This window comes from Dicentrarchus labrax, unplaced genomic scaffold, assembly GCF_905237075.1.
Source record: "Dicentrarchus labrax unplaced genomic scaffold, dlabrax2021, whole genome shotgun sequence".
NCBI classification, from domain to species: domain Eukaryota; kingdom Metazoa; phylum Chordata; class Actinopteri; family Moronidae; genus Dicentrarchus; species Dicentrarchus labrax.
This window is the reverse complement of record NW_026136709.1, coordinates 13,279,420-13,305,359: the sequence shown is the minus strand read 5'-3', so window position 1 is coordinate 13,305,359 and position 25,940 is coordinate 13,279,420. Positions and strand designations below refer to the sequence as shown.

Sequence of the window (25,940 nt, the reverse complement as noted above, 5' to 3'; positions counted from 1 at the left end):
AAAAAATAAATAAAAAAAGGAGAGTTCTGATCCTGCTGTTCACAAACCGTGGAATCCTCTCCATCATTGACTAAATGAGAGTTGAATGCTTTGGAGAAACCGCACAGAGGACGCCTGGCATTTAGCATCCTGTTTTAGAACACAACCACTCTTGTTCTCTTTCCATTTCTACTTATAATCCCTTTGACACGCTACAGAAATAGAACTTTTTTCCAATCCAGTGAATGAATTTGTATGTATGCATGTGTGTCTGTTTGTGTGTGTGTGTGTGTGTGTGTGTGTGTTTGTGAGGTTAGGGCTATGACTGTATTCATGCATACTATCATTAACTTCATGCATACTTGTGTGCTTATGACTTAAGTAGCCAAGTTCAGGGCACATGCATGGATTGCTTTAGCTGTGAGAACCAGATAGCACATGGATGTTTGTCGGTTTAAGTACAAAATGGTCAGTAACTATGGTTACAGTTTATGCGAGTCAGACTTGTTTTCAACTCTGCGCTTCCCCCGTGCCAGAGTCCACATCATACACACTACTGTATGAGTCATGTGGAGTGTCTCCTTGTACCTCCATGATGTAACTATTCCAAACTATCCACAGTTCTAGCCTCACACTACAAATTACCAGCATCTATGGAACATAGCAGCCATCAAACTTCCTCTCACTTCCACAGCCTTCAGGATAATTTTACCACTCATGCCAGTGAGTTATTTGGCCTGACAATGTAGCTATTAAAACTATTGCCCCTATATCTGATTTTGAGGAGAATGAAGTGAGAGAATGTTAGGAGAAAACTCTGTTTGTCCCCTCACGGCTATTTTTTCATTACAAAATTGAAGTCTTGGTGAAGGCATTATGTTGCTCTGGAGACTGGGTTCATTCAAAAGTGATATCTTGCCACATAAATGAGGTCTCCCTTTCTCTCATGGTGTGTATTTGTGGATTTTGGGTTACATGGTGCGCATGTGTTTAAGTGTTTGGGCATGTTCCATTTGGCATGTGACTAATAATGTTTAAATCTCTTAACTTAATGCAAAGTGATTGATTGTTAATTTTTATATGTTCTGCATGTGTTAAGAGTTACACACATATTCTCACATATTCTCCCTGTGTCCGTAAATGAATGAATGCCTGAGAGAGTAAAATTTTCAATTAACCATCGGCAGTCTTAGTAATTGAACTAGAACATGCTTTAATTTAATTTAAAGTTGTCATACCATCATAGTGATTTTGCATGTTTTAGCACCTTTTTACCACAAATCATGTGTGCATGTTCCCGTGTTATAGACGTTTGAATGCATTTTCTAGCTATCCAAGCCTCCATTGGTTTCCATTAATTTCCCAACAGTTTGTCAAGTTTTCATAATTTTTTTGTCAGGGTTACATGATAGTTGAGGAAATGCTGTGCACACTATCAAATCTATGAATCTAACTGCTCTCAAAATTGCATTACCATGAGAGATAAGAGATAATTTAACTTGGCTGCAGACTGGATGTTCACTGTGATGAATTACACAACTCGCACAAGAGTGTGTTCATTTATTTTTATACTGTTTAAATGGAAGCCAGTGGCCACCCTAAGCATTAGAAACTCATCCAAAAATCATCCAAGAATCTAAAACTGTATGATATACTTTTGAAAACTGTGATTTATACATTATTTGCAGTTAAGGAGCTAAAACTTTCAAACACACTGGTATGAACTCTTAAGTCTAAAAACAATCTATTTGCCAGAAATATGATTATTCAGCAAGTTTAATTTAGTTCTTTCTCTGACATTTATTCATCCATGATTTTGTTGTTGCCTCCTTCAGTGCTGGAAAAGAGTGAATTCAAGGACGAGCCCTTGTTGTTTCGTTTCTTTGCTGATGAGGAGATGGAGGGTTCCAACACCAAACACAAACCTATGAAGCACGACCTGAAAATAGTTGAGAACGTCATCTCCAAGTCTCTCCTGGTGAGCACTCACTTACAGTACTCCTTGGTGGCTTTTGATAGATGGATTAGCTCTCAGTCTGTCTAATAGACTGCAACTTTGCTTTAACGTGCCCAAAACTCAGAACAAACCAAAGGCACAGTAAATCATTAGGAAGCACACAGCTGTGAGAAGGAAAAGCCATAACACTGCAAAAGTCCATTTTATACCTCAGTAAGCATTCTTTTCAGAGGAGTGAGCAAATACTACCATGGCTGCTATCTGTCTGTACCAGTGTCTGCTTCTGGTGTGTGTGTTCGTGCTCTGTGAAAATGGTTTGGTTTGTTGGCTTGGGATTTTGCTGATGGGAGACGTGTTGTTTTTTTCCCAGATAAGGCCAAGTGATGGAGGCTACGGCTTTACCCTGGAAGAGAGGAACAGAGTCCCCATCATCAAATCTGTAGAGAAGGGCTCCCCAGCTGAGGTGAGAATACACACATTTTTGTTTTGAAGCAATCTTCCACTCAATTGAAGATCTCTATTGGCATCACTTCTCATTCAACAAAGCAGGGTTATATAAAATTAGATGGTGCAACCCAAATAATGTGATGGCTTCCTCCATTTAGGAGTCTCCAGACCTCTCTGTTACTTTAATGCAGTCGCTCTTAAACTGAGTAGCTTTTCCCCCCAGAGGAGCATGTAGCCACTGCAGGGGGTGCGTGGATGACCAGGGAAAAAATATGGAGTGAAACAAGTTAAATTAATATAATTTATGAAGGGAAAATAAACAAACACGAGTTTGCTGATGCTGTGGTGGTAACCTCTATTTCACTAAAATTCAATGGGATACTTTTTTATTAGTTGCTTACCATATGATTGTTAATGACATGAAAATTGTATGGTGTGGGGGGAATTACCTTTTTCAGCTTGTGAAGCGGGGGATGTCAGTATAAACCACAGACTTAAGTCCTGGCTGTTTAAAGTAGACTTCAAAGTTGCATCAAAGTTCACCACAAGTTGAACTGTGTTCCCTTTGTTTCTTCAAATCCACTGAGTGCAACAGTTTTATTCAGTTAATTTATTTCCAAAATGGTGTTGTTATTAATTCTGCTAATTCTTACTGAGTTGATTTACCTATTGTACAGAGCAGAGCAAATCCATGCACTCTTTGTTGTTACAGTAGGGCCCACAAGTAGGGCCCACAATCCAAGGGTGTTTTTGGTTTTATGGTGTTAAGACTGTTCATTCAGTGTATCCCCATTGCTAATGAACATCATTCTGCTGTATTTGATTCTGTTTTTCCAGAAGTTTTTCTGCAAAGCTGTGATTTCAGCAGATGAGTGCAAGTCAGCAGAAGCCTTATGTTGTTAAAATGTGGTTCGATCATCAGTCATAAAAAATATAAATCTCTAACTGTTTGCGCCTAAACTAAACCTGCTTTATGGTGATGGACACTGATGCTAACATTAGAAGCGTTGTCGTGCAGAAATAGAGCGCATTAAAGGGCGCCATATTTTTGAGGTCTCCTTTGGTGTTCAGCTTTGATCTGCTAGATGAAAATGGGACAGAGAAGTCTGAAGGCAAATGTGATCAATCTGAGCGTACGACCCATAATTCCCTCCAGCCCTGAAGTAGTGCTCAATGCGCCTGCAAGGTCTGGATTGCATAGAGTCTGGCGTTGTGTGTGTTGGCTTTTAAATATTCAGTCTAGTACAATGAAATCCACAACAGGATCCAGATGTATACTCATAGAAAAGTTATCGCATATTGTCTCCTATGACTGGGCATGTGTATGCTTTTCTTTCTGATATATAGAAATCCTTTGGGAATTTGGGAGTTTTCATACCAAAAAAGTTAACTTGAAGCTAAAAATTATATTTCCTTGTGGTTCTGCATCCCATTAAAACCTGACGCCTGACTCAGTATTTTCTATCATCTATTCTTTTCTTTATTCTATTGTAAGATGGCTGGCCTGGAGGTGGGGAAGAAGTTGTTTGCCATAAATGGAGACCTAGTGTTCCTCAGGCCTTTCTCTGAAGTGGAAGTTCTCCTCAGGCAGTGTTTCAACAGCAAGGGACCCCTCAGGGTGCTGGTTAGCACCAAACCAAGAGAGTAAGTCATAAGCACATGCATGTATGTGTGCACATGTGTAAGGGTGCCATCAAAGAGAGAATGTCAAAGTCACGTTTTATCCCTTGCCTATTTTCCCTCCCCTTGTCTCCAGGACGGTAAAGATCCCCGACTCAGCTGATGGGTTGGGTTTCCAGATTCGTGGCTTCGGCCCTTCTGTCGTCCATGCTGTTGGGAGAGGTAAGAGATCGCCGCCTCTGCCACTTGAGCTGTCTGGCCTCATCAGAAAATGCCCTCCCATCACTTTTCTGTTATCGTGGCACAGCTGGCAAGCAGCTGCCACACCAGGCTTTAGGGGTGTGCGTGATTTGGACACAAGAGACCAATTTCCCCCCCCCCTCATGATCTCCATGTGGTTCAGTTGGTTGGTTAATGGTGTTGCCAAAACTGTGAAATAACTGGTTATCAGTCATTTTCCACATCACAATAATTCCTGTGTACCTATTCACATTTTTCTTAGTGGTGCAGTTCCTCCGTGTAATGGAGAAGCATTCAGCATTTTTTCATCCCTCTTTTTCTTCAAACACAGCATGTTTAGTAGCACTTCTGTCAGGGCTGGCACAAGATTGGATCCAATCCAAAAACAATCCATGGCCTTGTCTGGCTGTTCTCAAGGGAATTGAATCTTGTTTTTTTTCCTTAAGCAATCTAAGTGGGATAGCAGGGTAGAAATGTGCTGGGGTGTGTGTGACTGTGCTTGTGTGTGTGTGCATGTGTTGGCCTGATGACTTGGTTGCCTGGGAACCTGCAGTGTGTTTAAGTAGATGCTCCGATCCCCCGGGACAAAGCTGATGATGTAGGAGGTGTCTAATCCCATGGATTGTCATAACAGCTGCTGTGCCCTGGTGTCTGAGGTCAAAAGGAGCAGGTAGTACCAATTAGAGACAGAGAAACTGAGAGACAGGAAGTGGTGAGGCAACAAGTTAAACACATAGGTTTATCATTAAATTAATTTTAGGTGGCAATTCATTGTATTCTCATATTATATTGGCACTATCATTGGTGATTATGCTAAGCTATCAATCCAGTGATGTTTTTACAGTTTGTCAAGATCACTTTGCAATCAATGTGTCTTTTTCTTGATGCAGTTTGTTATACCAGTTTTAGCCAGACTATAGCCAGTTGGTTGGTCCACCACTTATACTAGCGTAGATGCTGCTAGCATCAGTTATGTTGGAACTGGATAGCAAAGAACAGCACTGAAAGCTTTTCTTGATGTAAAAGATGCTTATATGTTATTACATATTATATGTTGGTTGAAGTTTTCCCGTGATAGACAGATGGTTCATCCAATCACCTGCCATGTATTTTTTCAAAGAGCCTGCTCTTTTCCTATGGCGACTTTGCAGACGGTTCTGTGCAACAAATCATTTGCTGTGTTTGAGGCTTTAACTTTCCCATATTTTTGTACATATTCCCAAAAAACATGTTGTTTTTGTTGTAAATATTGAACACCTGTTTACTGAAGGTCTTTTCCTAAGAGAAACCTACCTGAGAGAGGGTGAGACTATTGCGTTATAAAGCAAAAATAGATAAACGTACACACACGAGGAGAGGCAACCCCAGTAATGTGAATGTGTGTGCACTGTATCTTGTACCAGACTTGTCTGTATGGTATCGGCCCTGTTGTTGTTTTGGACTGTAGCCTGTTTTTCTCTTCTATTATTAAGTTCAGGGGACCTGTCTGTTGCTATACTTTTTTTTAGGATAGTAGAGAAACTACAGCGTAATAATTCCATTCTTACAATACTTGGTGAGAGGAATGCAGATTGTGTATATTGCGATGTGAGGTATGCATGGTGTGTGTTTAAGGAGCTATGAAAACAAATGGGAGGAATATTTAGTCTGCCATGCACTTCCTTCTGATAGCTGTAAACCTTGAAGTTCTCTTATGGACTGAATCACATCCCTCAGAGAGGCCCTCGTCTACCCCAGATAAACAACTTCCCTCCTCTCCACGCTCTCTCACACTCCTCTTGAGCTGCCAAAACAGGAAACTGAAATTGCAAATACAAAGACGAAAAGGAATGTAGTTCAATCCAATTTTTTGTACAGGATGTGGAAGATGTGACAGTTGTTTTTTTGGGATGTGCCGGTGTTTGGTTCATCCTGATTCCGCTTTCACCTGCATGATGATGTGCAGTTATTATTGCCCTTGACGCATCTCCTTGTTCTCTTTGCTTGTCTCTGTCTCACGCCAGGCACGGTGGCAGCCATCGCCGGCCTCCACCCGGGCCAGTGCATCATCAAGGTGAACGGCATCAATGTGAGCAAAGAGAGCCATGCCAGCGTCATCGCTCATGTCACTGCTTGCAGGAAGTACCGACGGCCCACCCAGGTGAGACTGGAGGAGAAGAAGGGAAAGAAAAAAGGGAACAAACTGCATGGGAAAGTAGACACTGCAGTTTTCAGAAAGTTTTACTTCAGGGAGAAAGAGTTATGTCAAATGTTCTGTGTGAGCACTATGAAGATATAGTCTCCTGAGAAAATAGGAATTCTTTTCTGCAATTATGTTTGATTTGGAGGTCACACTTTAATTTCCCATGACCTACACTGGTAGTAAGTTGAGATAATTTGAATTGTATGTTGATTGATCTTGATAGTTGTGCAACAAAACTGGAAGGACAAATGTGGGAGATCATAAAAGAGCAAAAGGCAAGAAAAGAACAAAAAAATGGCAAACAAAGACTAGTTTAAACATAGCAGACAGACCTCCTAGCTCCCGTTTACCTTCATATCTCTCACTCTGTCTGACTCCCTCTTTCCTTCTCTTGGGTCATTACTCAGAAATAATAGTAGTTTTGGCTTCTCCAGCGCTGACCTCTGGCTCACAGTGGTGGGCCTGCTGTGGGAGACTGGCAGGCTGCAGAAAGAGGTGGGAAAGGATCTGGGGGTGGCTGGGGCTCAGTGTGGGTGACATGAGGGAGGGAGGAGAAAGATGGAGAAAAACATGGAGGATATGCCAACCAGGTTTTTTTTCCCTGGGAGAGTGGTTGACAGCAGATGAGTGTAGGGAGAGCGAGTAAGCTCAGTCCACCTGTTGAAGGTGGGAAAATCGTGTGAAATTAGAAACTCAAGGGTGTGTGTATGGTGTGATTTAGTGTAATGTGTCACTATAATTGAGCCCCGTTGGGACTTCAGGCTTAATGAGGCACTTCAGGGTTCCAGCACTACTGGAGATCTGGTTTACATCAAGTATGGACACAGAGGAACCGCCCTCTCTCTTTCTCTGTCTCTTTCTCTGTGTGGTTGTACACTAGAAGACCACAGACCAGTAGGCAGGCACAGCATGTAGGCTTGGCAGAAAACCCACTGTGGGCTTGGGTGTGGAGAGGACTGAACAAACACAGACAGATACACGGACACACACAAACACACACACACACACACACACACAGGGCTGTGTGGCACGCTAGAGTGAGTTGATGAGATTGGCATGGGTTTGCTTTTGCGGTCTCACCAAGCACCATATTCCCATATGTTTGTGAAGGCTTTTCACTGCATGCTTTGCCAACCCAACTGTGACACTGCACACCATATCTGGGCAGAATCAGCTAAACATGCTGCATCAAACCCAAACCTCAACTTGTGTACACACACACATGCCAGAGTTCTGTGTGTTCAGAGTTTTATTTTTTCTCATTTTCCATCATTTTAGTATAGAAATGCCACCTGTTAAGGTATGAGAGTGGTGCTACAACAGACTGATTTGTGTTGACAGTTATGTGACAGTCATGGATCCAGTGAACTTAATTCTAAGTGATAACACATTTTACAGTTCAATACAAGTTCAAAGTATAAATAGAAAAATCTAACACTCACTCATCTCACAACATCCTGTTGCAACCGTTCTCATAAAACTTCTAAATGAATTATTTTATTGTAATCCTTTGCAGCAAGACACTATTAAGTGGGTGTACAACAACAGTGAGAGCGCCCAGGAGGACAGCCAGAAAACTAACCAGAAACCAACCCCCGAGGAGAATGGAGACGGCTTTGAGTGTAAAGTAGAAGGTGACCACACACACAAGCACATGCACACATTCACAAGAAACTACACGGGAATTACTCCTCTGGGAAAAGAAATTCCGCTCAAGGTGTCTGTGGATGTAACGCAGGCTTGTTCGCAGGAACACAAGCCCGCCATATTCTCCAGTTAACAAGTAAGACGCAGCTCCAAACAGGCTCATCTGGAGTGTGTTAGTCTGAGAACAGCCGCCTCCTATGGCTCATCAAGTGTTAATTCTCCCTCTACAATTTATGGATCCCAATGAGAAAGTAAAACAGGAAAGCTATTCCCTTCATAGCAAACAGCGCCAAAGCAGGATTTATTGTCATATTAAGTCATTGCCTTAGCATAGGGCCGGTTAACTTAAGGCTCTTGGAATTGCTCATCATTTTGGGGTGATGGGAAGCCATGTGCAGAGGGTCTTCCTCTGAAATTAACTGCAGATTTGGTGGTCTGAGGCCTCCTACAGTGCAGAGCTTGTGATGATGAAAACACTTTTTGTGGTGGAAATCAGGATTCTTTCACAGACCATGATCAGAACATTTATGGTGATTTGTGCATGTGTGCTGCCATGTTTGCGTGCAAGTTTCCAGAGATCCGTTTCACCACTGTCTCTTTGTTCTTCTGTATTTCTACAATCTCAGAGGTGATGGACAAGTTCAACACTATAGCCATCATTGATGGGAAGAAGGACCATGTAAGTCTGACAGTTGACAACGTCCACCTGGAGTACGGAGTGATGTATGAGTATGACAGCACCGCTGGCATCAAGTGTCACGTGCTGGAAAAGATGGTGGAACCCAAGGGATTCTTCAGCCTCACTGCTAAGGTATTCTGTCTGTTCAGGTAGCCTAAAATTTAAATGGGATGAATATAGGACTAAACAATATGACCTAATATCTAAATAATGATATAATTTCACTTTTATCTTTATAACAATACATCTTCCTTTCACATGCTGGATTCCTTTGTATGTCAGGATTAATGATAGTCTTTAGGCTGATTGGTTGATCATCTGGTTGGATGTTGGTTTAATTATATGGGATTCAGACTATTTATTTCTTTAAAACAGTTATGCTGGTAATTCCATACATTTGGTTTGTTTGGTCCAGCCACAAGGCTAGATTACCAACTAGGCCCCAGACTCCATTTGTTCAATGTTAAAGCACAGAAGATTTGCACTTCTGCCTAAATTTGATGCTTGGGCCCTGTGTAAAAGGCTAGTTGAATACCTTTTATTACTTGAGTTGATATTATGCTTTCCTCTCTATGTTATTACATATTTCTCTCTATATTTGTGTTTGATCACATGAACCACTTGTATTCCAGCCAAAGAGTACATGTTGCGTTTGCTTGCTATGTACATACACAATTCACAGAAAGTGGGAGGAACAGAGCCTAATCCGGCCAGCCTTCCTGAAATATTCTATTGAACTAATGGCAATTATTTTTATGAGAATTTTTTAATCATGTTGTTGTTTAGTCTCTGACATTTTGCTTACCGTCTGTGGATAGCAGAGAGAGAAAGAAAAAGAGACAGAGGGAGAAAGTTTTATTAGCTTTTAGGTTATGAATAGTGCTGTTGGTGTTCATCACCTCACAGCTGAGCCTTGCCTAATGAGGGAGAACAATAAAGACATAAACACCACAATAAAAATGCCTCTGTCTTACCAGACTACAGAATAGCAGTAGACGAACTTGACTGATTATGACAAGTCATCATCATCATTTTCTTTATATATGTTTGCTGTTTAGATGAAAGTGAAATCTCAGCAGAATTTGCAATCAATCAGATTCTAACTGACAATTAAAAAGAAAGTCATCATGGCAGTTTTTCTAAAAATGGTGCTCAAAAATTCCTCAATATAATAATTTTATATTTTTTTGCATTCAAATACCTTACTACAGAGGAATAGAGCCAACATCTCTCCTGCTGTAGATTGAGTGTCTTGACGCTGGTTAAAACTGACAGCTTTATTTCAGTCATGTTAGTTCCCAGCTGTGTTAAGTGCATGCTTTTTGCATCCCAGTGGTGATGTTCACAGAATGATCATTATTGATTTAAGACACACAGAGGAGAGAAGATTCACTCAGACATAGATGCACACATGCTGGTGTTTGAAATAAATAGCAGTTTGCGGCCAAATTTCATGATGAACAACATCTTTCTTGTTCATGGTAAATTAGCAGAGATCACAAGTTGGGTTCCTGTCTTAAACTGATCTAGATTTACAGCCCTTGTGTTTCAAAGTAGTTTTAAGTCTTTAAAAGCCCCATCTTTAAGTGAAAGCCAGTGACATGTACACAAATAAAACTTGCCATATCCCCTCCGATTATAACTTTCCCATTTCCCATTCGTCCAAAAGTTAAAGTAAGAATTTTAATATTGCTAACGCTGTCGAGGCGCGTGGGTTTTCTTGTGCTTCAGTCTGCTATTACATTTCCTCCCTTGCTTTTCTCTCTCCTCCATTCGTTATCTCATTAAGAAGGCTCAGAGATTTGTGTCTCTCTTCCTTCTCACATCTAATCTTTGATCAGTCAGAGTCTACATACATGCAGCATATGCATCACAATCTGGGTTTATCTCCAAGGATTTATGAATAGCACATGCACATTTTTGATATTCGAGTTTAACGCTCATGAAATTCTGTCGAGGAATCAGCCCTCCAGCTCAATTTTATTTTGTTTTCCGATGAGAAAGAGCTTCGTCATTAATTTACATCCTATTATTTGTTCCAGAAGGGATTTTAGAAGCATTTGCCTATCAGTTAATCATCGCTGCCTTTGTTTGCCCTTTCTCTGACCAGATCCTGGAGGCACTGGCGCGTAATGATGACATGCTGGTGCAGATGTGTGGCAGGTTGAGTTTTAGCTGTGATGTGATCCCAGAGGAGCTGCAGGTACGCTTCAGTGCCATGTGTGGTGAGAGGGTGGAGCACATCAACCGACGTATCACCAACTACAGAAAGGTAACTATCCTGCATGGCTCTGATGACAAACGATGAGGCCTGTCATCAGTGTCTCTCCACCTTAACCTGCATATATATATTTTTACACAGCTTCGAACCATAAAAATGGTCTTCTGCAATTCTCTGTAGACTGACAGTAATAGAAACAGGATGCAGCCAGTGTAGAAATACTACTTTTACATAGTTTCACTGTGGTTCCACACTGTGGTTCGTGTCCTAATAGAAAGAGTGAAAATCCTGCTGAACCAATTCAATGTAGTTGCATTGCAGGAGCTAAGAGGGGAAAACATACCGAAAATATACTAAAAAGACATAGTATCCTTGATGGATGCTTGTTTTCTCACTGCGCTGACATCAACATGTCAGAGTGCATCAAATCAATGACACACTGCAAACAAGTTGAACTCAAGTGTCAGCGTTTGAAGGCTGTTGTGCTAAAATGTAATCGGTTCTTATTGACCTGAGAGTGAAAAATAAATATTTAGCCAACAAGTCAGTCATTGACTTGCAAACTTGTCACTGACTTTGTGAATATGTGTGCAATATGTAGTATTATATGGCGCTTTGTTTGTAATTAGGTTACAGCTGGATGTTGACAGAGCCAAAGTATTTTCATCACTTTTCATTCACATCTGTAAGCATGTGTCTATAGGCCAAACTTCCCAATGCGTGCAAATGTGCGTGAGAGGGAAAAAGGAAAAGATCTGACTCAACATTAGAGTGGGCCTTGGATTAATTACCAGTCACTTATAAATAGCCCTGCACAGCCACAGCCAGGACTTTTGTTGTGTAAGATCCCCGCCTGCACTGGAGCATTCCTTCTCAGACCCCTAGAGAGAAAAGAGGGGGGAGCGAGAAAGTGGAAGAAGTGAGAGAAAGAAGGATGAAAGAGGGAGGAACTGACATAAAAAGATAGAACAAAGAGTGATATAAGGAGGGATGTTAGCCTGAGGCCTGGAAATAAGAGTCCACAAACCTCTAGAGACAGACAAGAGATGTGGTAAGACTCTTTGCTCTCGGGAGAAGGTCAGCTCGTGGTCCATCTGGACCGTATCATCTCGCTCCTAGCAGCAGCTTCATTCTCCAGCTATCTGAGATAACTGAGGAGACATGTTTGGTTTATGTTCTTTAGTTAACATATACATTATATTATGCTTGTGTTGCTTGACAGCCTAAGTTGCTAAAAACTGATCCAAAGGCTTATAGCATCTGCTGTATAACATCCGAGACAGGATGCAGGCCCTGTGATGGAGGGTTCAGGCAAAGTGCAACCAAATGTTGCAAATAAAAATGTGTTTGTGATATTCTGTATCAGCTCTATTGGATCCAAGCAGTCCTTCAGGCTCCCTGTGTGTTTTGTTTTACATGGAGATGCTATCTCGTAGCATGTTAGAGAAGTTTCCTTGCACAGCGAGGTTGGGTGGACTTAGATGTCCTATAGAAGTTTCCATAGCATTAATTCCCAAAGGAGGACACTAGTGTACACAGGATCACTACACACTACACTACACTAGTGTACACAGGATCCATCTATTATCTGAAAGAATTTCTATTTTATTTTGTCAGCGTCAGTGTAAGTGTGTTTGATGTCACTGTTATAAAAATGAAACCACAGTCCCTCTGCAACAAATTCAAAACATCTCACAACTCACATTCTGGAGGTTTGTTGAAGTTACAAATCAAATCATGAACAGCAAAACCTACTTTCATCATATATTTTACCACATGATGATATGAGCTGCTATACATCCGTTTAATTCAGTTCACATCAATATAAATGATGAACGGTCATGTTGGGGTCTGGAGTTCTTCACATATGTGAGCAATGAGGATGTTACGCATCCGTCTTGTTCTTGGATTTGAGTCTGCCACAAAAAAAAAAGAAAAATGTAGAAAATGTGCAGTAATTTGTGTTCTAGTGCCGCTCGCTGTCATATATGTAAAACAAAACAGCATGTTTAGTTGACATATATTTTCTAGTGATTTTCACATAGAGCCTTTTATTCTTGTGCCAGTCAGGTACACAGACTTTTGAGGCCTGCCAGCTACAATTTCATTCATTTCAATACTTATTCCCTACTTTTGATTACTATTGATTATAAACCTACCAGCCAGTAGTATCATAGAATGGTATTCTCTGCAGTAAGTGCTATTATAGTTCAAGGTCTCTGCTCATATTTCGAAACAAATTATCATATATTTTATCTCTCTCTTTAAAGTTTGCTCGGGTACTGAAGAACAGAGCATGGCCAACCTTTAAGCAGGCCAAGGCTAAGGTGTCCCCACTCCATAGCAGCGACTTCTGCCCTACAAACTGTCATATCAATGTGATGGAGGTGTCCTATCCGAAGACCACCACCTCCCTGGGTAGTGCCTTTGGTGTGCAGCTGGACAACAGGAAGAACACGCTGGAGAAGGGAGGACGCAGTAGTGCTGAGCAGGGTGAGTAAAACACCTGTACAGTGGAATAATGAGGCATATTCACCTGAATCTGATGTGAAATTTCAGATGTTTAACTGGCATTTTTGTATTTCCTCAGGTAAGCTGAACCCCATGGTTAATGTCCAGCATACTATCACTACTATGGCCGCACCATCGGGTCATAGCCTGGGCAGAACAGAGGGCCACGGCCTTCGCTTCCTGCTCAGAGAGGAAGACCTGCTCACCCTGGATGCTTACCAGAAACTTCTCTACAAACTTACCACGGTTGTCAAGGAGATGGAGACGCACGGTGCCCATATCCATGAGTGAGTGGCTATATGTTCATATCACAGTATATACATCTGTACTTGGGCAGTCATGTGAATGTAGAGATTTAAATGGTAAAAATGTGTGAACAAACCCACACAAGTAACACATGTTTTTTTAGTTGTTTCTCATTTACACAGCCCCTTGCAAATTCCCATGTGAGACACAGTATTGTGTTTCCTTAAATGGGCTCGAGTTTGAGATTAATCTATTCTAACATTTTGCCCACAAATTGCAAAACAAAGGGCGAAATTGATATTTTTTTAAACAATTATAATGACTTTTTGTTTATGATGCAAAGAAATACCCTCCCTCTGATTCTATTTGATTTGATTTGATTGGAAATGTTCTTTGAAACCAGATTGCCTCATATAACAGGCTGTAAATTCAGCAGCTTTCTTGCTCAATCTGCTGCATCTAGCACTGGGCGGGCATACATTTTGGTCATTACTCTAGCACCTGTGTGTGTTGGTGTGTGTGTATGCGGTGTGATTGAGAAAAGAAAAACAGATTTCAAGAGTCATTTTGGTGGATTTTCTCTGCCATATGTCTGCAAAGGTATGCTCATGCTTCATTTATGCTCAGGATTTTAAACCCGATATGGTATTTGTGTGTTAGATCAGTGTTTCCTGGCTGGCTGCTCTGTGTTCAGTGTGGTCGCTGGGTTCATTGTTTGGAGGCGCACGAGGCTACGGAAAGGAAAGGGGAAACACTGCTCCAGCCCGACATCCCCCACCCCCAAACAGGAAATACAATCTCAATGAAGTAGAGGGTGTGTCATTAGGCCAGGTGCCCTCTGGAAATGCCATTCAGCAACAATGGGCCACTGATATATGCATGCACAGCACAAAGAAATGCACCAGCACACATACACACACTTGCTTATGTGTCAAACCTCTTAAATGACCATAGTAACTCTTTCTGAATAAGCCTTACTCTTCCAGATTTCCCTTGCAGTAATTATTGGTGTGCAGCTGACTGATTACAATAGATGTATGTGTTGTGAATCTTTATATTATCATTTGATTGATTTAGTCATTAGAAGTCTCCTCAGCGAAGACAGCAACATTTGGAGAATGACATTAAAAGTCAGTAGATGAAGCGAAGCTGTCACCTAACCGTGGTAATAATGAGTCGAGTCCACAGCAGGGCTCTTAATGACTGCGTCTGGACAAATTTTGCCATGCTCCTGTCAGTGCCAATTAGCGTAGTCGTGTCCACGCACATTCAAATGGTCCGAGACACGGCCAGCGAGGGGATAATGACCTTTACCATCCGCTATCTGTTTAAACATGCAGACGTACACACACATGCACACTTCAGGAGATTGTTAAGAGTGAGTTGTGTGGGTGGGCATGAGTGTTTCCCAGCAGTTGAACTAATATGGGTTGTAGTTGCTGTCTGGGTGCATTGCTCTGACCTCTGTGGGTGTGTTCAACCCTCCTGAGCTCTTTATTAAATTAGTTTGCATATTAACCTGTTTGTTGACCGGCTAAGGGTCACTACTGCTTGTTTGTTCATACACCCTACCGTTTCTCTCTTAGCTGTGCAGGTTTTTGTCAAAGTCTCTCAGTGTCTCTTTGTCCTGTTTCATTTCCTCTATGTCTTGCTTTCTATACACCCATCTGCACAAATAGACACAGACATTCTTCACTCTCTGCGGCTCTTTCTTTTTCTGTCCTGCGTGTGACTTACTTTGACAGCAACACTTTATAATGACGTAATAATGAACTGAAGTGGCCATATTTATGACGGTTGTTTTGTGCGTTGTGTCAACCCCCCCTCTTCCCCTGTTCCCAACCCGAAGTCAAGAGAGGAAGTCTATGGTACATTCATCAGAGATTAGAAATGTCCACAAGTAATTCAGGAAAAGAAAACAACTGAACATAGAATGATACATAATGATTACATAATATCTTGGCTGATTCTAGAGGAATCCATTTTGAGGCAGCAACCTGTGAACCTTTCTCTCAGGGCCACAAACGAGGGGTCACAGCTGCCTGTGGATGTGCCCCATGGCGTGCTGTATATCAGGACCTCCTCCCTTCCTTGATCGAATATCTACCCTCCCCACTCTCCTCCTCCATTCTCACATATATTCCTTATTCTGTGCACATCATTAATAGCAAACTGACTGGCAGCGGTTTATACAGCTATAGGGGTCCTCTGACTTATTACCTCAGTATAGATTACAGCATGCAAATTGCCTGCCTGATGTGGAGCTTTGTGATGCAGATGCACTCATGGCTGCAGTGAAGGCAATTGATGTCTAATGGTTTAATGTGTCGAAGTGGGTTAAAGAGCTTCCTGTGAGAGATTAAGAGATCTTTCTGCGATAAGCAGTGGTGTACTTTGGCCTATTCTCATCAGTTTTTTCCCCTTTTTCTGTTGAAGCCCAATCTCTGATCCAGTCATTGTTATTCTCCCTCTCTCCCTCCGATAGTTTGCGCCCCAAAGGCCCCAAACTGCGCTCACTTCTTTATTAACCAATAGCCAATCACAGAGCCTGGAGAGCTTCTCCATGGTGATGGAATGCCACTCTGCTTTGGAGGGGCATTGTGGTGGCTCCTGGAGTGGACCATAATGAGGGCATCTCTGTGGCCTAGTCAGCCTGTGAATGGGAAGAAAGGGGGTCAATGGAGAGAGAGGAATAGTGTGAGGGGGAGAGAGGTGTTTAAAAGCATAAAGAGGCATAAAAATCTGAGATGCATTTGGGTAGCATGAGGGAGACAGGTTGTTTACTTCACGTAGCGCTGAGTGGCCTCGACCAGCCCCTCCCCACTGCCTCAACTTTAAAATGTCCTCAAGGCCGATGTTATGACACAATGGAAAATGTAAGCGGACACAAATTAAAATAAGGCTGAAATGTAAACAGACATAGTGTGTCAGAGGGTGTGCGTGTGGGGAGAGAGATCAAAAAAAGTCCAAGCCTAGCATTTATTGGAATATGGCTTTAAATGCCACCATGTGTTGCTGCAACTGTGAAAATATCCTGGCCGGCCTCTTCCTGCTCTTCTGATAGTCGTCTGATACAATACAGGCCAGTGGTAACAGTAAGAGGGGAGCAGGTCTTTGCAGTGGAGCTGCAGCATATTGACACAGCTGTACCCAGCTACATGTTTGAACCTATTAATATGATGTGGATCTCTGACGATCTGAAGCTGTTGTGCGGAAGCCAAGCGCAAACAGGTTTGGGTTTTGTTTGGCCCGCTCGCTCAGCTGTTGGAGCCCACGCACATGTTGCACATACTGTATGTACAGTTCAATATGTTACACTGTGCCGGGACACATGTAAGAGCTTCCTGTGTAGCGGTAGTCTGATCAAAGAAGCTGTTTTTGTCCTGCTGTGTCAAGTGTTGAATGTCATAGCTTGTTTGTAAGTGACTCCTCCTCTCTTTCTTTCTATCATTTTTCTCCTTCACTACACCAGCCTTTTATCCTCCATCACCCACCCTCCAGCAACAGAGGTGAGGACCCCAGAGAGCTACATATCAGCAGAGAGTGAGGGGGAGAAGGGGGAGCGGAACGGGAAGAAAGTGTGTTTTAACGTGGCAGGTGACGAGCAGGAAGACTCAGGACACGACACAATCAGCAACCGAGACTCATACAGGTAAAACCAAAGTAATATCATAATAAGTGAAATGTGGGTGCATACTTAGAGATTTCATTTATATAGTAAATTTTCTATACAATACTTGCATACAATACAACATAATATACAATATGCTGTGGTAACTGATGGCCAGAATGACATAACGGTTGAAAAAATAGATGAATAAGCTAATAATTTATATTTTTTCCTTAACATGTATCTCCCTGTTTCTTCTCAGTGACTGTAATAGCAACAGAAACTCCATTGCCTCGTTCACCAGTATCTGCAGTAGCCACTGTAGCTCCTACGTTCACAGCGATGAGATGGACTCAGGTATGCAACACATCGGACGTGACACACATAAGTAAACTAATTTTGCAGATTGAAATAATATAACTTACTTACCTAATGCACCGAATAGCATATATATGGCCATAGTAAGTACACTGTGACCATGTGACAGTAAGAAAGAAATCAATGTTCCCATCTGAGTGTCGTAATCCATAACCCCAATCAACCACAACGTTTCAGAATAGTCCCTTAAGTGATGGGTCATGATTACAATCTTAACTGCATCATTATACCTTTTTAGAAGGCAAGAACAAAAAAGCCTGAAGTTGAATCTAATTGGATGTGACAGGCGTTTGGCCACACATCTCAGCTGGATTTGTCATTAACATCTTACACAGCTGTGTATCCTGTCAAATATCCTTTCCCTCTGTCTCTTAGGATATGACACACACAATGCAGCTACATGTGACGTTAGATATTAGCTCTTTTTCTTTTTCCTTAAGGCTAAGAACTTTTGAAATGTATAAGTTTGGAGTCTGGATTTCCCACCAGGCAGTAAACTTGCATATTTTATACAGTATTTTAGTGGACTAAAGTTGTAACCACACCTCTGCAGGAGATGAGATGCCCTCCAGTGTGTGGCTATCCCATGATAAGCAGAAGAAACTTCACAGCTTTCTGGAACATCTGTTTAGCCAGGTGGGTCAGTTAAACATCTGTACAGAAGTGATTGTTGTCGATTTTTAAAAGCTTTTCTCTTTCCTTTACACTGCTTAAAACCAGTTCATCTCGCAGATTATTATTGTTGTTGTAATGTTATTGATCCTCCTAGGGAGTACATTCATTTTTTTTATAATCATGTTAAGGTGAAAGATCAGTCATTGTGTTTTCTCATCGTGCCGTGTGATACTTTGCAAATGGCTGTGATTTGATTGGTCTTTTACCCGCAGTCAAGGTGTATGAGCCTAGTTAAACAAATGTGCAACATTATAATTATTCAGCTATTTTCAAACACAAAACTCAAATAATTTTTTGTGTGCAACTTAATGTTTTCAAAGGCCAGATAATAATTTAGACATTTTTGTATGGAGAACAGAAATTGACTTTTGTTTTTTAGAGTGCTCAGGAAGGGAAAACTGTCACAGCCTTAAGCTGACCTATGACCTCTCTACAACCTTTGAAGCAAGGGTTGACCATATCTGATTACACACATACACTCATTAACACACACACACACACACACAGATACACACCTACATACACACACACTTGTATACACCATCTACTAGAAACTTTATGAGGATGTCTCCATCGGCAGTGGAAAGGCAGTAAAAACTATGCTTTGCTGTCTCTGCACTTTTTGGCTGCTTCCTGTCATTTGTTTTATTGTAGAGCAGTTTTCCCAGCTTTGTTTACACACTGCATAGCAAATTGTATTCACTGGGGCTCTGTGGGATTGTGAGAGTGTGTGCGTATGTTACAGAGAGAGAGTTAGAGAAGCAGGTGTTAGTTATGTTTGGGCAGCAGTTTTTGCTTCCCTCCATGTACTTTTGATCTCAGCTTAGTGGGAAACTGTACCATTTAAGTGCACCAACTTGACCCTTGTGCTTTCTTCAGGTGGACTCAATCACCAGCATGCTGAGAGGAGCAGTGGTGGCTCGGGCATTCGAGCAGACCAAGTGCTTCACACCCGGAAGAGGATTACAAGGTAAAACACCAGGAAAAATATAGATTCTTTCTGTCTTAGTTTCTTCGCAAAATATTTCACTTTTTACTGTAGCAGTATGAAGGAATATTTTGGTTGGTGTTGTAGCTCTGCTTCCTGGGCCTCGCTGGGCGGCACAGCAGGCCTGACAGAAGAAAGATAATATTGGAGAAACTCCAGAGGCCAACCAGCACCAATACGGAGAGAAAATAGCTCTCAGCTCAGAGCACACGCTGGAAATGTTGCAGCAGTCGCCTGCGCATAGGGGCTGCAATTTCCTGTTGTGTAATATGCGTGTGTGTGTAGGTGTGTGTGTGTGTGTGTGTGGGTGTGTGTGTGTGTGTGTGTGTGTGTGTGTGTGTGTGTGTGTGTGTGTGTGTGTGTGTGTGTGTGTGTGTGTGTGTGCGCAGATATGATTAAAGAGACATGGGAAGTATTGTAGTTGGATTCCAGCTCCTAAAAAAAAAAATGTTTCCCATCCATATTCTCCTCCCTTCATTCCTCCCTTCTCTTTTTCACTTCTTTTCCCCTTCAGCTATCCCCTTGCCCTTCACTCTGAAGCACCTCATAGTGTTGAAACAGCACCACTTAGTTGCACACTCATCTGCACTTTATGGTTATTGTAGTGCTACTTACTAGTCAATGGAAAATGTGACCCTACAGCAGCTCTTGTGCTTGAATGCTATCTGATCGTTTTATTTTAACTATGTGTTTATTTGCCACCTAACCTCATCTTGGCCTTGGTATTTAACCACACTAGTCTATTGTTACATTTTATCTCTCACAGGAAAATGTAGGAAATGTTGCTGGAAGGAGCTAAATGCATCCTTATCATTTCCCACTACAAATATAAACTAGCTTACGGTGCCCTTTCATGATCTGTGAAACTCTGTTCAGATGACTCAACCCATTTTGAAGATTAGATAGAAGAAATCTGAGCTCAAAAGCAACAATCGCTTTCTTTCTTCCCTTGTGGTGGAAGCATGGTTCCCAGACTCTGGAAAAATTATAACTGTATGTTTTGCATCCTTGTCTGTATTGTACTAAGTAAGGCTTTATAAGCTTTGATATAAAGTTTGCTTATTTTATGTCCTTGAAAGTGACTCTAATGGATTGTGATGAGTACTATGAGATAAAGAGCAGATTACCCAGTTATCCTGTATGTTTTGATATGCAAAGCTTCCCAACACCCCGACCCATTTGGCGCACAGACTCCCCTCTCATCTCAGTCTGTCGTCAAGTGGGCGCAGATATGGTTGAACTCAAAAATAGGTCTGCTTGTGTTTGTGTGTGTGTGTTTGTGTGTGTTTGTATGCATAAATGCCCTCAGGAGGGACGTGAAGGCCTTGATCATAGCTGATCCATCTCCACTCCAGTAATGTGTGTGGTTGATAACAGAGCAAATAGGATTATCTAACAAGTGGAGCATTCCTGCATCTGATCTCTCACTCTCTCCATCGCCCTCAGACTCACACACACAAACACACACTCCAAACCCCCTTGAAGCCTCTTTCTTCTTTCAACTCCAAAGTAAACTTTATTACAAGTCTTTGTGTCTAGTTTTGAGAGGGGTTACATCCGATTGACAGACCTTTACACTCATGTTTTGCCACTGCAAAGACGAGGAAGATTAGATTGTAGGCGGTCTAACACTGGTGGCCTGTGGGATACGCAAATAAAATAGGAGAAATATTGCTTGGTTCTGGGTCAGTCTCATTTTTTCATTTCATTCAGAGAGATGGAGAGAAAGAGAATGAGACCAATCTGAAGAGAGTGACATGAAGAGTAACTGAGATGTGAAAGAAATAGAGGATGAAAAGTGAAAGATAGAATAGAATAGAGATGGTTTGGGTGTAATCTTTTTTTGGCATATTTTTTGATTAACCATTTTGCTTAAATATTCTATTGATTAAATAATCAATCTCATAAATAATTTAAGTGTACTTTTAAGGAGTTTGCTGAGCTGTAACTGCTTTAGCAAAGTAACAGAGGTTTTATGATGCCAATAAACATCTGTGAATAGAGTTGAACAGAGAGTCAGGGAGACAGAGAGCGGCAGAAGAGAGAGAAAAGAAAGAATCATGAAGATGATTAAGGAATCTGTTTATGATTCTTCCCCCACTGACAAAGGCAGTTTGACTTATAAATCTCATGCGAAATGTGCTTTACTGTTGAAACACATACAATCATGTACCTACACTAGGCCTGTGCTAATTGTGTGTGTGTGTTTGTGTCTGTGTGTGTGTTTCTGTCAGAGTTTCAGCAGGAGATGGAGCCCAAGGTGAACTGCACCAAAAAGTTGCGTCTCCACGTCAAGCAGGATCCCTGGAACCTCCCCAGCAGCGTTCAGACCCTCACGCAAACCATTGCTAAATACGTAGAGGGTCAGTGTGTACCTGAACCACACACACACACACACACACACACACACACACACACACACACACACACACACACACACACACACACACACACACACACACACACACACACACACACACACACACACACACACACACACACACACACACACACACACACACACACACACACACACACACACAGACACAACACATAAAAGCAAACAACACAAACATATTAATGTTCTTACATCGTTTGGGGCTTTTGTTCATCATGAAAAAGCATGCCATGCTTGGGAGGTAATGCACATTAGATTGACCAATTCTCCAATGCGCCTCATCATATTTGTTAGATGCAATAATAGCCTCTGTTACAGTGGTGTGGGTAAAGGGAGTCCCAAACCGATAACTGTGCTGCTCTCTTTAAACTTTAAATCTAAAACCCTCCTGGGGTTCATAAAGTGGAGCTACAGACATGGAGCTGAAAACTTGCAAGTTAAAGAATCAAAGAGCTGCTCACTGAGATTTTTTTATCTACATAGGGAGTTCAGCCTCATTTATTCGCAAGAGGAGTGTGTGGCTTTGTGTTTGTTGGCACACAGATTGAACACACATGAACATACTGACACACCCCAAACACACTGAAATACAAACAGCACGGAAGAGCAGTCACATGACACTCCTGGGAAAGGTGAACGGGCGGTCAGAACTGAGAGAGTACAAATAAGCAGAGTTAATATTAATGTGCATCTTGGCCTGTGTGCACCACTTTTTTTTTTTACCTCTCCCCATGATGGCTTTTTCATGCAGTACAGCGTCCTGCCAAGCTTCCCGCAGCTCTGATATGACTATAAACAAATACGGATTTATGTTATTATCTTTGCCTGTGGCTGGTTTTTATGATTTCTTTTCGTATGTAAAGATAAACAGCTGTGGAGCTGGGATGGAGCAGACAAGTTATACAGCATCGTCATATTTATGACTTTAAGGGGTTGAGTTTATATTGTAGGTCATACTTCTGCAGTCGGGGAGAAAAGCTCTTTGGGAGTGAGTGTAAGGTTGTTCATTGGATTGCTTTTGTTTGTCTTTTTTCAGAGGTGAAGACACGGCTGCTGTTGGTCTTACTACAATATACAGGTTTGTCTTACTCTCCCCCTGCAGTAATACAGAATCGAGCACCAACTGAAATTTTAATGCATTTTGCACAAAAAATAAATAAATAAAACCATACCCTTTAAAGTGCACCCTGCACTGGTGAACCAGACTGTGAGCTCTATTCGAATAACAGTGAAGAAAGAAGCATCTCACTCAGAAACTCACACGGAATCAGAGAGTTTTATAAACAAGAAAGGACAGTCACTTAAATAGCGAATGAGTAAAACATCTACAACACATTTTTTTAACAAAATCTCTACTATATATTATTCTTACAGGCACTAAGAAGTCTGACATTACTTAAAAACATGACAGTATAGTTTGAGCTAAACTAAAATAATGGCCTGACGATCAATATCCTAAATACACATATGAGTACATTTTATGAAACATAAAGTTGAAAAGAAAAGAAGAAAGCTTACTGTCAGAGTTCCATGTTTGTATGAGGACACAGACTTTGACATGTTTTGTTTTTTTAACTGAAAAATGGGAAATTAACATTAACATACAGTGAATCCACCCTCATTTTGTGTGAACTTGTGCATTGCCCTTGGTGACCTATTCTCTTCCATTACATTATTCTGTGTATTTATTTTGCATTTTGTTTTTCATCTTCTGTTCAGGTTGTTTTTGAAAAAACAATGCTAAGAAAGTGCAAAGTTTATGACATACACCCAAAGACTTCCACAGCACTAATAGATACTATGGATGAAAGTTCTTATCAACCCTTGCAATGGCACTAGGCTAAGGGCACTGCTAAACTCAGGTGCCAACTCCTTAAGAGAAACTATGCTGATAAGATAAGGTGCTGTGTTCCTTTACGTACCTCCAGGAACTGTACATTAATAAGAAAAAGTAGAAAATGGTAGATTTTTTCTGAGGTTGTGGTGGGATTGGTTAATAGTGTCACAGAGTTTGCAGTCATTCCTTATGACACATTATTCATTTCTGAGGGGTTCATGAACTCATTTTTAACTTGGTGGATTGCTGAACTTTTTCAAGGGGCCTATTTCTCAGGAAATTATGGCAGCCAATTATTTTCCACTCGGGCACACCTGTCATTTGCTCTCTTTTCTTTTTTTTTTAATACAATATTTAATACCCAGCAGACTTTAAAAAAAAGCAGCCAAGTCTTTTTGTCGTCTTATTGAAAGCTTAAAAATTGCCATAGCATGGAGTCTGACCTAAAAAGTTTAATTACCATAACAAACTCATGCCACTCATTTCTGTCACTCCTTTTCTTTTAACCTTTTACCTTACCAGATTTTAATCTTCACTCCTTCCGTTTTGTACTCCTTTCATCTCTTTCTGACTATTCCTCGTACTTTCTTGTACTGTTTTTACTTTACCTATTTTTTAACATGAATTTCCTCTCAGCCTCATGTCCTCTTTGTTACCCCTCCAGACTCAGAGATCCAGTTGCGTCGAGATATGGTGTTCTGTCAGTCTCTAGTTGCAGCTGTGTGTGCCTTCTCAGAGCACCTACTGGCTGTCCTCAACCAGGTAAATATTGTGGTTTTTTTTTATTTGTTTTATTCTTTACGTCATCTCACTATATAATATGCTAAATATTTGTGTCCACTCCCAGTTCCACAATGTAGGCAGGGAGCCGGACCAGGACAGCTCAGACCCCCAGGACCTTCAGGAGGCCCAGGAAGCCAGCCGCCGTTGGCTTGAGCAGATTGCCAGCGCTGGGCTGCTCTTCCACTTCCAGTCCCTCCTCTCACCGAATCTGGTGAGCAGCAGACCAGCTCTCAGTTAATCTGCTTTAACAGACATCCTAAAACTGGGGTTGCTGTCTGTATACACATATAACCATATTCATTTATTGTAAACTGACCAATCCTGTAGTTGTGGACGGGCAAAGAATTGCCACTTTCATATAACTATACATATATTTGGATTACACATAGTGTGTAATGGAGTATTAGTCTATTATTACTTGTTTTCCACCATGTGTAGCAATTACATTCTGATATGAAATACATACAGTGTACCACACAACAATCATATATCATACAATATGGATCACTGGGGTACAAAACTTACAGGACATGAATTATCCAACATTCAACTTTTTTATTCTGCACTCTGAATCAGTGTAATGGTGAGCTATAGCTGTGAAAATACAATAGGATCTACCATACATGCATTTGGATTTTAAGATCATCAATCAAGATGCCACTACCAAGCTGTATGGTGTGTGCTTGAAAAAAAAAAAAACACTAAAATGTGCTGAGCTTTACACACAGTCTGCCCACAGTGACTGTGTGGGGATGTGGTCTGAATCGCTGAGGTGTGCTGCTGATTTGCAAAGCCAGATCCTAAAGCCAGCCTCCCTCCTCATGTGTTACTCAAATAACAGACAGTTTCACCATCATCTTGATAGTTGCTGTTTGAGCTGGAACTGTTGTCGGTGGATATTGTGTAAATATCCTAAAAACCCCAAAACACAAAAAACACAAGAAGACATGTTGCGTTAAAGATTCATTAAAATTTTTCAGAACTGTCAACTATGATCATTTGTGAAGTGAACTTTAGGCTGTTTCAACTGATGCCTGTTATTGTATATCAGTTATTCACTGAGTAGTGACTGAGAGGACTGAGATTTTACAACCTATTATTTAACCTACAGTAAATTAAGCTGTTCTGGTGTACTGTCACACAAACTCTGCACTTTAAACTATCTAAAATTAAATGATTAAATCCAAAACACAACAAATCAATCAATCAAGTAAATTTTTCCACCCAAATGCCCCTCTGTACATATAACCTATAATGCTGAGTTTTGTATATTCATGTGAATAATTAATCTTTCATTTTACTTTCAAAAAAACAACTTGGAAAGCTGTTAGCAGTAGTCTTTTGACTTTATTCTCCTACAAGAATTTAAGTCTGTCCATTGAAAAGACCGAAGTTCATTATGAAAGCAAATTTCTCAAACTGAGCTGAGCACTCACTGAGATCACCTTTACCTCCAAGATGTTTTAATAATTTCAAAGTTTTAACCAAGTTGGAGAAACTGAAACTCAAGTTTAAGCAGCTAAAGGACTGAAATATAGTCCT

At 41.1% G+C, this 25,940-nt stretch overlaps 1 protein-coding gene across 1 annotated transcript in view; it reads left to right on the top strand.

Annotated features, from left to right (window-relative positions):
- Positions 1-25,940, top strand: part of prex2 (phosphatidylinositol-3,4,5-trisphosphate-dependent Rac exchange factor 2) — an 89,392-nt gene that overhangs the window by 39,768 nt on the left and 23,684 nt on the right. The window contains exons 16-33 of the mRNA XM_051410905.1: positions 1,815-1,957; positions 2,307-2,399; positions 3,879-4,027; positions 4,140-4,225; positions 6,247-6,383; positions 7,942-8,059; positions 8,699-8,883; positions 10,862-11,023; positions 13,243-13,465; positions 13,563-13,770; positions 17,202-17,381; positions 17,602-17,696; positions 18,271-18,353; positions 19,272-19,362; positions 21,615-21,743; positions 22,815-22,856; positions 24,280-24,377; positions 24,463-24,609. Coding sequence (XP_051266865.1) covers positions 1,815-1,957; positions 2,307-2,399; positions 3,879-4,027; positions 4,140-4,225; positions 6,247-6,383; positions 7,942-8,059; positions 8,699-8,883; positions 10,862-11,023; positions 13,243-13,465; positions 13,563-13,770; positions 17,202-17,381; positions 17,602-17,696; positions 18,271-18,353; positions 19,272-19,362; positions 21,615-21,743; positions 22,815-22,856; positions 24,280-24,377; positions 24,463-24,609 — 2,369 coding nt within the window. The remainder of the gene's footprint in view (positions 1-1,814; positions 1,958-2,306; positions 2,400-3,878; positions 4,028-4,139; positions 4,226-6,246; positions 6,384-7,941; positions 8,060-8,698; positions 8,884-10,861; positions 11,024-13,242; positions 13,466-13,562; positions 13,771-17,201; positions 17,382-17,601; positions 17,697-18,270; positions 18,354-19,271; positions 19,363-21,614; positions 21,744-22,814; positions 22,857-24,279; positions 24,378-24,462; positions 24,610-25,940) is intronic.